The sequence below is a fragment of the Nannospalax galili genome, unplaced genomic scaffold (genome assembly GCF_000622305.1).
Source record: "Nannospalax galili isolate Female #2095 unplaced genomic scaffold, S.galili_v1.0 scaffold120, whole genome shotgun sequence".
Lineage (NCBI taxonomy): Eukaryota > Metazoa > Chordata > Mammalia > Rodentia > Spalacidae > Nannospalax > Nannospalax galili.
Window position 1 is genome coordinate 5,860,038 of NW_008350324.1, and position 14,838 is coordinate 5,874,875.

The following is a 14,838-nucleotide window of genomic DNA, read 5'->3' on the forward strand; positions in this document are numbered from 1 at the left end:
TCTTTGGTGTGAGGTGCCAACCTGGGTTTATTTTTTCACATAGGGATTTCTACTTGCTCTGTTTGATAAAGACTACTCTGGTTTTTCCCCTCCCAAGCTTTCCTGTTTTTCCATTATTTAGGCCCCAAGGTTTGGAGTCATTCTTGACTTCTTTTCTGAGTTTCTCATTCCCCATATACAAGCCATCAGCAAATCTTGCATACATCTTAAAAACATATTCATGGCCAAGTGTGGTGGAGCACGCCTTTCATCCCAGCACTTTGGAGGCAGAGGTAGGCGGATCTCTGTGAGTTCAAGGCCAGCCTGGTCTACATAGTTCCAGGACAGCTGGGGCTACAGGGAAGCCCTGTCTCAAAAAGACCAAAAAATTTCATTTTTTGATTTATTTTTATGTGTATGTATATTCAGATTTACCCAGTCCTCTGTACTCCACTGTCCCACTCTGCTTCAAGCCACAATCACTAGACCACTGCAGTGGCTCTTGCTGGGGCCTCCTACCCTTCCTTTGTTTCTTATGGTTCCCTAAAGATTATATCTCCGTTCAGAACTCTCCATGGGCCAAGTGTGGTGGGTCACAACTTTAATCCCAGCACTTGGGAAGCAGAGGCAGGCCGATCTCTATGGGTTCAAGGCTAGCTTGTTCTATATATTGAGTTCTAGGCCAGCTGGGGCTACATAGTAAGACCTTGTTTCGACAAAACAAAACCAAACCCTCCATGGTTTCCTAGTCCTCTCAAAGTAACAAAAAAAAATTTTTTTTTTTCTTTTTAGTTTTTTGAGACAGGGTTTCACTGTAGCCCCAGATGGCCTGGAACTTACTAAGTAGACCAGGCTGGCCTCGATCTTACAGAGATCCACCTGCTTCTGCCTCCCAAATGCTGGGATTAAAGGTGCGTACCTTCATGCCTGGCCTAGAAATTTTTTTTTCTTTTTATCTTTTTGAGACAGGGTCTCCCTGTAGCCCAACTGACCTGGAACTCACTATGTAGACCAGGCTGGCCTTGAACTCACAGGGATTCATCTGCCTCTGTTTTCCAAGTGCTGCTGGGATTAAATTTGTGTGCCACCATACCTGGCTAGAAAAAAACATATTTTTAAGCATTTATTTTATGTTAAAGTGTGTGTGTGTGTGTGTGTGTGTGTATGCATGTGCACACAGGAGTGCTCATGCACATACATGCCTGCGGGGGCCAGGAGAGGCCATTGGATCTCCTGGAGCTGAATTGTAGGTGGTAGTGAGCTGTACAATGTGCATGCTGGAACTGAACTCAGGTCCTCTGCAAGAGCAGGATGTTCTCTTAACCACTGAGCCACCTCTTCATCCCTGAAAAAAAAGTTAAATTAATTAATTTTTTGGAGATAGTATCTTGCTATGTATCTTCAGTTGATGTGGAACTTACTATATAGACCAGGCTGAACTCAAACTATCCTCTTGCTTCTGCCTCCCAAGTGTTGGGATTATAAGCGTGCACCACCATACTTGCTTAAAAGCAAAAATATTTCCCATGGTTCACAAGGTCCCGTGCAATGTGGCCCTGCAAAAAATCTTTGGCCTTAATTTCTTAGTCTTCCTTCATTTGCTCACATAGCTTGTGCCCCACTTTGAGCCTTTGTACTTGCTATTCCCTTCACCCGGGACACCTTTCCTGCAGGTATCCGCATGGCTCCCTCCTGAATTCCTTTAGGTCTCTGCTCCTTAGTGCCTGTCCTGAAAGTCTTTCTCAAAGTGGCACTCCCAGTCCACCCCATTGCCTAACCTCCTCCTCAAAACAAGTGGTTCTATAACTCAGTTTGTTTGTTGGTCGTCTCCTGACTATTTTTGTCTAGGTCAGGCACAGCTGGCGGCACACAATATGTGATAGTGAGTTGTTGTGGAATGACGCAGGGATTCTGGTCTGTCCTGTTTTGCTCTTGTCCTCAGGCTAGGACTGGACAGGGATACAAAAGTATAGGAAGTGAGGAGGAGACAGAAGGAACAGGAAGTAAAGGATTCAGGGAAGTGGAACTGTCTTATTTTGGGAAGAAAAAAAAAGTAAAACCCAGCAATTCCTACTTACTGACAGTACCTGCTGTTGAGTCATATACTTTATATGTATTTTGCTTGTCTTTATTTTACAGACCAAGACTTGGAAGCCTAGAGAAGCAAAGCTATTGCTCTAAGGTTACACAGCCATCTAGTGGCTCAGTGGGATTCCAACTCTGCCCACCTCTCTAACTTTTCTCGCTTCACCTGGGCTAAGGGATCAGATGTCTGGGTATCCTGTAACAGACCTGTATTGACTTTGTCTTGAAACATCTTTTATTGAACTTTGTTTTTCCAATACATAACAGATTTTCATAAATTAGAGTTTTTGTTTTTAAGTTGAGCTGGATGGTCCATTTACCCAGCTTGATAACTGTAGCCAGAGTAGGGCTGGGACACCAAGTCTCAGACTTCCCTGGCCTTCCTAGGGCCCCAGTGCTTTTCCCAGGCCAATCTATGGCCTGTGTTTAACTTTCAAAAAATTTAAAAATTTATTTTAATATTTATATTTAATATTTTATTAAAAATATTTTATTTTACGTGTATGAGTATATGTAAATGCACCCATCTCATGCAATGCCCATGGAGGTTAGAAGAGGGTGTCGGATTATGGACAGTTCTTAGCCATCATGTAGGTCCTGGGAATCAAACCCAGGTCCTCTGGAAGAGAAGCCAATGCTCTTAACCGCTGAGCCATCTCTCCAACCCCAATTTATTTTTTATGTGTATGAGTGTTTTGCCTGCATGCATGCAAATGCACCAGTTACATGCAATGCCCACATAATTCAGAAGAGGGCGTCAGGTCCTCTGGAACCAGAGTTATGACCATTGTTAGCTGCCATGTGGGTGCTGGAAACTGAACCTAAGTTCGCGGCAAGAGCAGTCCGACTTAGCCAACTCTCCAGCCCACATTTCTTTGTGTATGTGGTCATGGGTGTGCCATGGAGGTTAGGGGACAAACTGTGGGAGTAAGTTCTCTAGAACCTGTCACCATGTACGCCCTGGGGCTTGAACTTAGGTTCTTAGGCTTGGCAGCAAGCGCCTTTATCCATTGAGCCATTTTCAGCTCCGGGCCCTTAACTTTTGAAGTGGCACTAATTTTTCCTTGGTTGAAATCCTCCTGTGTTTTGGGACAGAGCCCTAGGACTCTTAACTGCAGCACGGTCCCTTTAAGAGTGGTTTCCAGGCGGGCCCTTGTAGGGGCGTGGCGAATCGGGAGGCGGGCTGAGCAGAGACTGGCCAATGGGAGGGCGGGCCCGGAGTGGGCGGGCCGCGCAGGGTATAAGGGGCGTCCGTGGGTTTTAGACACTGGCCGCCGCGCCTCCTCTGTCCCTCGCGGGCCCGCGGGAGACAAAGCACCGCGGTCAGCGTGGGCCCAGGAGCGGCCCCAGTGCGAGCCCCTGCAGCGAGGTAAGGCGGGCCGGGCGGGCCGGGCCCGGATCAGTGACGGCCATCGAGCTGGGACCCGCCTGCGGCCTCCAGAGCCGCCGGGCCGCACCGCCGCGAGCCACCAGGGAGGACACGGGGTTGTGACGGCTGCCGCTGGGCGACACCTGGGTCTTCCTTCCATGAAGCGGGTGCCGCGGTGCCCTGCCTCAGTTTCCCCAGAGCCTCAAGGGTCAGCGGTGACTCTGCTGACGGTGGGCTAATTGCCTACTGTGGTTTTGTATATTTATGGGCTTAATTGTTTACGTGTGTGTTTGTTTAATTGTTTGTCAGAGGACAACTTGCTGTAGTCGGTTCTCTCCTTACACCTTGTGAACCCTGGAGATCCAGCTCAGGCTTGATGGCAGGTGCCCTTCCCTTACCCAGCCATGTCGCCATCTACCATTTTTTAAAAGACAGGGTCTAGCTGTGTAGGTCAGGCTGGCCTCAAATTCCTGGCAATCCCCTTCCTCAGGCTCTGCTTCTTAAGGTAGCCTGAGCTACCTTGGAATGTTCTTCCCTTAGTTTGCCATGGGTTTTCCTTGTCTTAGCTCATCAAATTTTCCTCGAAGCCCAGTCTGGATGAGCAGAGGGAGGCCTGTAAAGTAGAGGTGATTGGTCCAAGAACTTTCACCCTGGACTGGCTGAGGCAAGACTCTGGCCCTGGAGCACCATGCCTGGGCCCCTCAGAGCTCTGCCTGGCTGCAAGCCTGTTCAATCAGGAGCTTGGTGCCCACAAGTGGACTCTGAACTTGTTGGAGAGCTGCATGCCCAGATAAGTGGGGAGCAGGTGCTCCATCCAGGCTAGGCTGGAGCTGGGCTCTGCTGCTTTCTGGCCTCTTTCCTACCTGAGCTGGATGTAGCAGGCAGGCAGGGGCTTAGCTGGATCTCCTGTCTGCTGACCTTGGACCAGGGTGGCACACTTGGGCAGTTGGGGGAAGGTGGCCGATGACTGCTCTGTCAGTCATAGTTGTGTGTAGGGACTCCAAAGTTAGTGCCTGACCTGGGCTGTTTGCCCAGAGCCTCAATTTCCCCATAGGTGGATGTGGGATGGAGAACAGACCCCCTTGCCTTGTGGTTGACCAAGGTGAGCTAGCACTGGCTCTGTCCAACAGGCTCCTGCGGACCTGCTACACGCCTGGCACTTGAATCCAGACAGAAAAACCCTGCCTTCCTGGAGCAGGCACAAATGACTCAGGTAACTTCCTGTTGGGGTGCAGGAGAGTGGCTAGGCAGTCTTTTATGGTTGGGGGACTGTCCCCAGGAGGTGGTAAAGCTGAGAAATCCATGTTGTGGTCAGGGAAGGGCACTCCAGGCACAGAGAACAGCTAGGGCTAAGGTCCTAAGGTAGGAAAATGCCTGGTGCATTTGAGGACAGAAAGGAGGCCAGGGTGGCTGAGGCCCTGTGAGCAAAGGGGACAGAGGCCTAGAAAGGAACTTGGAGGTCATGGGGAGAATTGGGGTTTATATTGGCAAGTGGGGAGTGATGCAGGCTGGGAGTGAGGGGTGTGATAGGACTTCATTTGAATAGAGTCCCTCTGTGGGGCCAGAGGTGGGCCTGGGGAGCTTGGATCTTACTGTGAGTTGCTGGGACAGGGAAGGGCAAGGGTAGAGGCAGGTGACAGCTGGAGAGGTTACTGTCCAACAGACAGGAACCTAAGAGTTAACTAGCTATTGATTAGACGATGTTGGGGCATTACCTGGCCTTAGTGATTAGATGTGGGGGTGAGAGAGACCCAAGGGCCATTTGCTGAGACTAGACAGACTAGGGGGTGGCCTAGAAGAATGCTAACAGCCACCCCTGCAAGGAGCCTGGCTCCTGGTATTCTCATCTCATTGTCATGCCCCTGACTTCATTACCACTGTGATCCCATTTTACAGATGCAGAAACAGAGCTCCAGAGAGAATAATTGTGCCTGGGGTGACCCAGCCTGGACACTGCAGAGCTGACGTGTGAACCAGTGAGCAGGGTGGGAGCTGGGGAGAGAAACAGGCTCAGAGAGAGACAGAAACAGGCTCAGAGAGAGACAGCCTGCATACTCAGTCACACAGTACAAGGAGGCAGGGTGGGGACTAAATACTCTGAGCCTTCAGGGGCTGAGACCCACTGCTCTGTTGGATAAGTTGGTCCTAGCTTCTAACTCAGCTGGAAGCTGTCCCTGACTGTGATATGAAAGGCATGAAGAATCCAGAAAATAAGCATTAGCTTGGTAGCAGTTTCTCCCTCCACCCTGGGTCAGGTGGCCCAGCTGGGCCCCAAAGAGCCATCACCCAGACCTCATTCCTCCAGGCCTCAAGTAAGGCACCACCCAGGAAGGGGAGCAAACACTGAGTGCCTACTGTATTCCAGGCACTTTACATACTTCGCTTCTTAAAAATTGTAGCTACAATTTACATAGGGTCAAGCTGTGGCAAGAGAGCACGGGTGCAGGTCCTTTTCATGTGGCAGAGATGTCTCAGGGAAGGCATGGCCACACTGGGAACCCATGTGCCACCTCCCCATAAGTCCTGCTTGGCCCCAACATGTAGTCTTTGGGTAGTAGATGGGAGTTAGAGTGTTCTGTGCTCTGTGAATGAGCGCCAGTATGCACTGTGCCTTCCTGCCTGTCAGTCTGGACTGAGCCTTCGGCTATTTATTTATTTATTTATTATTTATTATTTTTTGTCTTTTTTGAGACAGGGTCTCCCTGTAGCTCCAGCTGTCCTGAAACTCACTGTGTAGACCAGGCTGGGCTTGAACTCACAAAGATCCTCCTGCCTCTGCCTCCCAAGTGCTGGGATTAAAGGTGTGTGCCACCACACCTGGCTCGGCCCTTACTTTTTCTAGTTTATTTCCTCACAGTCACTTCATTCCTCTGACTGTATCTTACTCCCCAGGCCTCCCCTGTTCCCCCCTCCCTGGAGCACTCACTATTCCCCTTGCCTGCTATGCCCTTCCTCACAGTTCCCTTAACCAACCCCAGATCTCTGCCTCCCTCTCAGCTTGGCTTCCCATGACCATGTCAGATACTCTTCCTGATCTCAACACTTGTGACTCCCATTTGCTGTCTTCTATCTTTCCCGTATGGCAGCTAATGTTATCTACCTCCAAATTTCACCTGTTACCATGGAGTATGCTCCAGTCTCCCTCTGGCTTATTGCTGTTTGTAGTGCAGTAGTGCTGGGTATACCCTAGGTGCTTAATGTGTGATGAATGAAGTGATGAATGCCTGTGAGGCTGACATAGATTGTACTCATTTCTGTTTTATGGACTGGCAAACCAAGGCTGAATTACACAGAGCTGGGACCTTATAGGGACCAACAGTGCCCACTGGTCTTGTCCTTCAGAAAAAAGGTTCTGCTCAGCTTGCTTTGTGACCTGGGCTAGTTAGTGGCTGACCTGTCTGTGCTGGTTCCCCATCTGTCAAGTGAGAATGATGCCAGCCCCTGCCACCCAAGGTCTGTTGCTAGGCTGAACTGAGGTGTGCTTAGTGTCTGGTGAGCTGAGCTAACCTGGGCTGAGCTAACCTGGGCTCAGAGTCTGGTGAGCAGGAGGAACTCACCATTGTTTCTGGAGTCAAGGGCAGCCAAGTGAGACCAGGCAGCTGCTTCCACCGCAGCCTCTTCGCTCGGGTAGGGGAGGTGTACTGGGGGAGGGGGGGCTGCTGGGGACCCCGGAATCGGTGGCCAGGGGAGTAACCAGGCTGTGGTGTGGACAGGCACGGTGGGCGCCATGAAGCTGAATGAGCGCAGCCTGGCCTTCTACGCGACGTGCGATGCACCAGTGGACAATGCAGGCTTCCTATACAAGCATGGCGGCCGGGCCGGCTCGCACCGGCGCTGGTACGTGCTGCGCGGCAACATGCTCTTCTACTTCGAGGATGAGGCCAGCCGCGAGCCGCTGGGCGTCATCATGCTGGAGGGGTGCACGGTGGAGCTGGTGGATGCGCGCCAGGACTTCGCCTTCGCAGTGCGCTTCGCAGGCGTCCGGTCGCGGCCCTATGTGCTGGCTGCGGACAGCCAGGCAGCCCTGGAGGGCTGGGTGAAGGCGCTGTCACGGGCCAGCTTCCACTACTTACGCCTGGTGGTGCGGGAGCTGGAGCAGCAGCTGGCCGCCATGCGGGAGGGGAGCCCCACCTCGGCCTTGATTACATCCTTGACCTCGAACCCAAGCCTGGCTCCGAACCTGCGGCCCAAGGAGAATGGCCGGGCAGTGTGGAGTGCGCTGCCTGAGCAGCCAGCCACAGCCCCCAAGCGCCCCCCGCTGCCACCTCGACGCCGGGCCTCAACACCCAACGGGCCCTCGGCCTTGTCCTTCGCGAGGTTGCATGACCACTACGGACAGGAGGTGCAGGCCCTCAGGAGCCAGTGGCATGGGGCCCATGGTGGCCATTCTGGCCCTGCCAACCTGGAGGTCTCCTGTCAGCCCTCTGGTTCTGGTGGGACTCAGGCCCAGCCTTGAGAGGCTTGGTGACAGTGAGGGAAGTCCAGTGCAGAAGGCCCAGAGAGGCCTGGACTGAAGTTCTGAGAGCACCAGGTTCCCAGGGGAGGTAGGACTATGTGACTCACAAGGCCCTCCTCTGGAGTCTGTGGTACCCAATGCTGAAGGCTCAAGACCTAATAATACTCCTCAAAGCCCTCTGGGCTGGTTTCTAGAAAACTCTGGCCCTGGGCAGCCTGAGTGACCTTAGAGGTCCATGCAACCCTCAGAGGCCTGGAGCTGGCCACAGTCCTATGGGCCCAGGGTCCACCAGGTGCTGGGGCCTCACAAGGGTCTGAGGTCTGGACCCAGTAGTTGAGGCTTGGGCTACTGCTGAAGCAGCAGGTTGACGAACCCTTTGGAAGGCATAGTGTGAGCTGACCATGGCCCCAAGGCTCCTGGCATGGAGCGGGTGGAGACAGGACTTTGCCCAGGCCTTGGCAGGCAGCTGGGCCTCATACCTTTGCTGTTTCCTTGGGCTGGGGCGGGGCCTCTGGGAGTCACCTGACCCCCCCAGCCTTGGGCTTGGCCCAGCTGGGTTCACAGGGAGGAGACAGAAGCCCAGGGCTGGGTTATCACCTTTGGGGAAGGGCCCAGGTGCAGTAGAATCTCTCTGAAGGGCTACAATGGGTGTCCTCTGGGGACAGTCCCCTGCTGGCTCCACTCCTCACCACAGTGCAGTTTCTCTCCCAGAGTTGTGCAGGATATCCTGCCATACCTGGGTCATGTTTACAGTCTTCAGTGCTCCACCCTGAGGACATGGGGACACTGTCACTCCAACATCTGCTTCTCCAGGCCACTCCTTTCTGCCCTGGGAGACCCTGGGCTGGGGACCCATAAGGCTTCTGATGCCAGGGCCTTTGGCTCCCTGCTGGCTCAGGGGCCCGCTTGGCTCTAGGTTTGATTTTGAGGTACATAGGGTACTCAGGTTTTTCTTTTCTCTGCCTTGTCCCCCTCGCCCCAAGCACTTTTGTTACTGTTGGCTGGCAGGGAGGGGATGGTGCTCTGGCCCCAGGCTTGGACGGCACCGTCCCCAGGGAGCTGGATCCTCGCAGGAGACACACAGGTGCCGGCCTATGGCAGCTGATTGGGTCCTTACCTCTTTGTTCTTTAGCCCTGCTGTCTTCACAGGTGCCTCTGGGGACTTGGTCCATCCCTGTCCCTCCTGGTGGGGCCCAGCAGGAGGGCCAAGGTAGAGATGCTGGTCTGGGATGGGTTTACAAACTCAAAAGGTACAGAGACCTCATCCTTGGCGGCAGTGGTGTAGATGCCCCCTTCTCCTAAAGCACAAGATGGGGTTCAGTTCCAGTTGACTCAGGCTAAGAGAGATGTCAGCTTGCGGGCAGGGTACAAGGGCCCAAATAAAAGTTGGTCAAGTCATGGCTGCTTGTATCTTTTCTCCCTATATAACCCTTGATTGATATACCTGGCAGGACCCAGAGCAGGTCCTAGAAGGGGTCACTGGCTGCATGATCCCTCCTGGCTGATGCCCAGCCAGGAAGCCCCAGCACCTTTTAGAGAAGATACTGGCTCTGTCTTCTAAGGAAGGAAATGAAGGCTCAAAGATGTTTGCCACATAGCTGGAAAATCAGAACTGGAGTGACAGCCTTGATCCTGTGGCCAGGCAGTAGTACCCTCAGGAGGAACGTGGGGGTAACAGAGCTTGAAGAAAGATTTGACAAGCAAGCTGGCCCAATATTCTAAGGGTCAGGATGGATGTTAGCCTGACCGAGGTTAGGAATGGCTTTTAGCCTGGCATCCCAACACTCAGGAGGCTGAGGCAGGCCAGCCTGAGCTACATAGACCCTGTATCAAAAAAAAAAAAAAAAATTGTGGCCCTTCTCACTGACCTGTTAATAGCAGGGGCTAAGGATTGAGTGCAGAGAATCCTGGCACCCAGCAAGTAGAGGGCAAGCACTTGTGATAGAAGATTGGTAATGTCTACTGTAAGGCCTGGCTTGGTGGGGAGTGGTGCCCACCCTCTGGGTCTGCTCTCCCATTTCATTGGGATAACAGAGGCTTCACAGAAGTGGAGGGGTAGGCCCAAGGTGGCCCAGTGTGGTGGCTGAGGCCCTGGGTCTTCCAAACACAGAGCCCATAACACAGTTCCTCCTTGGCAGCCTGGGAAAATTAGGCACCTTCAGGGAGATTTGGCTTTACGGTAAACTTCAGCTGGTGAACCTCGTGCACTTGGGTCAGGGGACTGATTGTGTGCTCATGAGCCTCCAGTACACCCTGAGTTGTTCCTCCCTTGTGGGCGCACAGGATGGGGACTGGGGAAATGGCTCCCTTACAGGCTGAGTCAGGGCACTGGTGACTACAGCCCCTGTTGGGCACAGGATGAGGGAAGCAGTAGGGGAGACTGCTCCAAGAGGGAAGGTCAGAGGTGTGCCCTTAACCAGAATGTTTTCTTGGAGAACAGCAGGATGATTCAGGGCAAAGTTGGTTAATACTGACATGCCCATTCGTCCACCTGTTAATGTTAGGGGAGCTGTGTAGGGCCAAGATGTAAAAGGGGACACTATGGTCAGAGGGACTATTCTAAGAAGCCACTGGAGATGGGACACATGGACCAGAGATCATGACTGGCTCCCCAACACCTGCCCATCCCAGATGATAAGTCCAGTTCAATAAGTTACACTGAGGTGATTTGACTTGGAGGGATTGGCTAAATGTCAGCTGTTGGAGAATGGCTCTGTGACCCAATTTTGGCCAATGAGATGGGAGTGAAATGTCTTGCTCCTATAATGAGATACAATAAAAACTTCATTTTTCTCTGGTGGGGAGTTATGCCTTTGATAGCTGTAGCTGTGGCAGTCATTTTGTATTCATGAAGTAGGCCACTCAGGAAAATGCTCCATCCCGTCTGTCCCACACTTGGAAGTGGCCTTGAACTGCTGCATCCAGGAACCCAGGAACCTGTTCTACCTCTAGTCATGTTATTGAGGTCATAATTATTCTCCTTTATGTAGCCAGAGGCTCCTAGTAGGTAAGCTAGAGTGTCAGGAGTGACTGTGAGGAAGGTGGCCCTGGGTGATACTTTGCAAAGTGGCGTTGGCTTAACTGAATTTCCTGAAGGCACAGAGGGACGACCGCCTCTCAGTCTGCCCCTAGAAACTACCATCTGCTCTCTGCTGCTAGGCGACCACACTGGAAAAGGCCCTGTCCTCTGGTGGCCCTGTGTCTTGCATGTGCTTCAACGGGGCAGTTTTGTCCCTGCTCCTAGTGGCTCAACTGTCTACTCCCCACCCTTCCCCGCCCTTTCTTACCTGACCTCACCATAGCCAATGCACAAGTTTGAAAAAGGCCCTGCTCTGCCTTCTAAAATCTTGGCTCCAAGTTGGATTAACTTTCATATAATAAACATAAAATAGGGGTTGGGGAGATGGCTCAGTGGGTAAGAGAACTTACTGTGTAAACATGAGGACCTGAGTTTGAATCCCCAGAATCCACTTAAAAGCTGGATATGGCCGTGTGTGCTTGTAATCCTGGCACTGTAGGGGAGGATGTGAGGCTTGTTGGCTGCCAACCTAGCTCCAGATTCAGTGAGAGACCCTGTCTCAAGGAAATGAGGTGAAGAGCGATCAAGCAGGACTCCTGAAACTTTCTCTAGCCTCTGCACACGTGTGTATGGGTAGGTGCACTAGCACACACAGGTGTGAATTCACCACACACATACACACACACAATTAAAAACTAATAGGTTGGCAAGATGGCTTGGTGGGTAAAGGAGCTTGCTGCTAAGGCTGCTGACCTGAGTTCGATCCCTAGGACTTACATGGTGGAAGGAACAGTTCTTCCAAGTTGTCCTCAGAAAACACACCCACACCCACCCACATGCACACAAAGAATTTTGGTTGAGACAGGGTCTTCTGTAGCCCCAGCTGGCCTGGAACTCACAGAGTGAGCTTCTGCTTCTGGAGTGCTAGGATTAAAGGTGTACAATCCCCCCCCCCAACACCCCATGACAAACTGACTCCTGTTGGTTCTGCATTTTCTGATGATATTTGCGAAACAACACTTGTAAAATGTCATGTGGAGAGGGATACCTGCACAGAATACTGACAGTTCCAAAACTCAACAGTAATGAAGCCAGCCAGTTAAAAAACTGGGAAGAGGCTGAGGCTCTGGCTCAGTGATAAAAGGTGTGCATTGTTTGTACACTCCCTGTGCTCAATCTCTAGCATTGCAAAACAAACGAAAAGCCAACCAAAAAGGAGACGTGGGCATGGTGGCTCATTCCAGTCATCCTGGCACATGGAAAGTGGGGGCAGGAGGATCAAGAGTTCAAGGCTAGCCTGAGTCACATAGTTCAAGTCCAGCCTAGCTTACAAGAGACTCTCAGTAGCTAGGCGTGGTGGCACGCGCCTTTAATCCCAGCACTCGGGAGGCAGAGGCAGGCAGATCTCTGTGAGTTCAAGGCCAGCCTGGTCTACATAGTGAGTTCCAGGACAGCTGGGGCTACAGGGAGACCCTGTCCCAAAAAAACCAAAAAAAAAAAAAAAAAAAAAAAAAAAGAGACCCTCAAATAGACAATTTTCCAGAGAAGATATCCCACACTGAGTCAACAAACAGACACCAGTTAAATGCCCAGTGAGGTTGCCTCTGGTCCAGCAGGTGGCCACTATGGAAAAAATGACAAAGGTGCATAATGTTCACAGCAGTGCTACTTACCTCAGCCACATGGGGGGGTGGGAGAATTCCTGTCCACCAGGGGACAGTGGACGTGCATGGCTGAGCAGCTATGCCATAGGTTTCGCCTGAAGGACGAGGGTGAGTGAATGGAGGGAGCACAGGCCTGCCATGCATGAGGCTGCTTGGGTACCTTGAGCTGGCTTCATGGACCAGGAGTAGGCCATTCTTGGATATCTGTGACTTCAGCAAGAGAGACAACTAGCCTCAGGATGGTGAAGACAGGTTGCAGCAGTCTGCTGGCTGAGTGCTTCCAGAGCCTTGCCTGGCAGTTCTGGTGCCACCCACATCCCAGGCCTGAGGGCCATACAGGGGCAACTATCCCCTCTAGCAGGGCTGGCGACCCCTCTGCAACCTTAAAGAAAAGCAGTTTCTGTTTCTGGGCCTGCTTTGCTACTTTGGGGTCAGCTGTTCAGGGAGGAGGGCACTGCAGCAGCCCTGGAGAGGGACATCCAGAGAGGTCACCTGGGGCTGCCACCAGGGGAGGACCACCTAGAGAGGTCACCTGGAGAGTGCTGGGAGCCAGGCACCACAGCTGATGCCAGCCGGTGACTGTACCAGGGCTCCATCTGGGAAACAGCTGGACCCTCAGTCTCAGAGCCAGCCAGGTGACCAGCCCAATTCCTGCCTTGGGACAGTGGAGAGAAGTGTCTCTGACTATGAGCCCCTAAGGGTGGGCAGCTTCATTTGGCAACAGTAGCCAGCTAACACAAACATTGCTGTGGTCACAGCCATCTCACAGATAAGGAAACTGTCTCAAGGGGGCCCTAGGTTTCCTGATGCAGGAGAAACCAGCCCAGGCCAGGCTTGGTTCAAAACCCAGGTGCTGTATGGCAAGGTCACAGGCTAGTTCCCCAATGAGTCATCTTAGTCAAGGTCACCTCTGTCCAGCCTGACTGTGCTTGGGCTTGGTGGGGTGGCTTCAGCATCCAGGTACTGTTACAGCAACCCAGTTTCCATAGCCAAGACTGTAGAGAGCTGGGCTTTAAAAGGACTGACTGGCCCGGGGCCCTGGGACCTAAATTTTGTTCATTCAGATTGGCTGAATGGAAAGAGCTAAACCAGAGCAAAGGTGGGAGGGCGTGGGTGAGAATCAAGGGCTGAAACACTGTCCTCAGGGCCAGCTTTCTAGGTACATGGAACCACCGCACAAGTCCTACTGCCTCACACCTTCTGTGGCTCCCTAGTGCCCTCAGAAGAAACACATTCCCATCATGCCCCAAGGTGCTTCTCAACCAGGTTCCAATCTGTCGTTCTTCATGCCCCCATCTGGTGTTACTCCTCTGGACTGTTCCAGGTTCTTCCCTACCTCACCTTTTTCCTGAGGTGCCCTCTGCACTCAGATTTGCATCCCCTTCTGTTTCTTGTCATCATTTGTTGCCATGGAGATACCCTTCTGGACACCCTCCCTTGACTCGTGCTGCCCCTCCACCAAGGCCCTAAGCACACAGTAGTCACTAAATAAATATTTACTAGCTGGATGAAGAGATATCAAACTGCCCCTAACATGGCTTGCTGCTCTCCTCTGTGCCCATCCAAACACACCTCTTCTGAGACACACCCCCCTCAGTCCACCCCAGTTGCTCCATCTTCCTTTCCCTGGCTCAGAATTCCACATTTTGGTGTTTTCCCACTGCAGAGCAAATGAGGACTGACATGGTGTCAACACCAAAGCTGGTGACCCACAGTGGAACTCCCAGAGCCTGTAGGGTACTGACTTCTGCAGGGTGGCGACCCACAGTGGAATTCCCAGAGCCTGTAGGGTACTGACTTCTGCAGGGTGGCGACCCACAGTGGAACTCCCAGAGCCTACAGGGTACTGGCTTCTGCAGAGTGTCAAGTGAAGGGTGTCTTCTGTGAAGTGTGACACTGAGGTGTCATAGAAGGGTGATTTCTGTGAACTGACCAAATCCCATCCTGACCCACCTTCCCTAAGGGCCATAGAATGGGGGTTTTCGACTAGTTTTATTTTTGAGATGGTCTTGCTATGTTGCCCAGGCTGGTCTTGAACTCCTGGACTTAAGCAATGCTCTTGCCTCAGCTTCTCAAGTAGCTGGGACAACTAGAGTATATCACTTTGTCCCACTGCTCCAACTTGACCATCCCAAGAGCGGTGGGTGACCTGTGGTCTGAAAGGCCAGTCCCTGTGTAACCACTAGGTGAAGAGGGTGCTCTCACGATCACCCCACTTTACAGCTGGGGAAATGGGCACAGAGAAGTTGAGACATTTTTCTCAAGG

General features: G+C 52.2%; 1 protein-coding gene across 7 annotated transcripts; it reads left to right on the top strand.

Moving 5' to 3' along the window:
- The first annotated feature begins 3,293 nt into the window (after nt 1–3,293).
- Nucleotides 3,294–9,289, top strand: Pheta1 (PH domain containing endocytic trafficking adaptor 1). 7 transcript variants are annotated; one of them, XM_029570615.1, is made up of 4 exons: nt 3,294–3,433; nt 4,488–4,646; nt 5,330–7,060; nt 7,147–9,289. In XM_029570615.1, the coding sequence occupies exon 4, from the start codon at nt 7,161–7,163 to the stop codon at nt 7,887–7,889; it is 729 nt and encodes a 242-aa protein (XP_029426475.1). In that variant the 5' UTR covers nt 3,294–3,433; nt 4,488–4,646; nt 5,330–7,060; nt 7,147–7,160; the 3' UTR covers nt 7,890–9,289. The 7 variants fall into 7 exon arrangements, with proteins under 7 accessions (XP_029426475.1, XP_029426471.1, XP_029426474.1 ...); XM_029570611.1 differs by having other exon boundaries at nt 4,564–4,646; XM_029570614.1 differs by having other exon boundaries at nt 4,564–4,646; nt 5,330–5,418.
- The last annotated feature ends 5,549 nt before the right edge of the window (nt 9,290–14,838 follow it).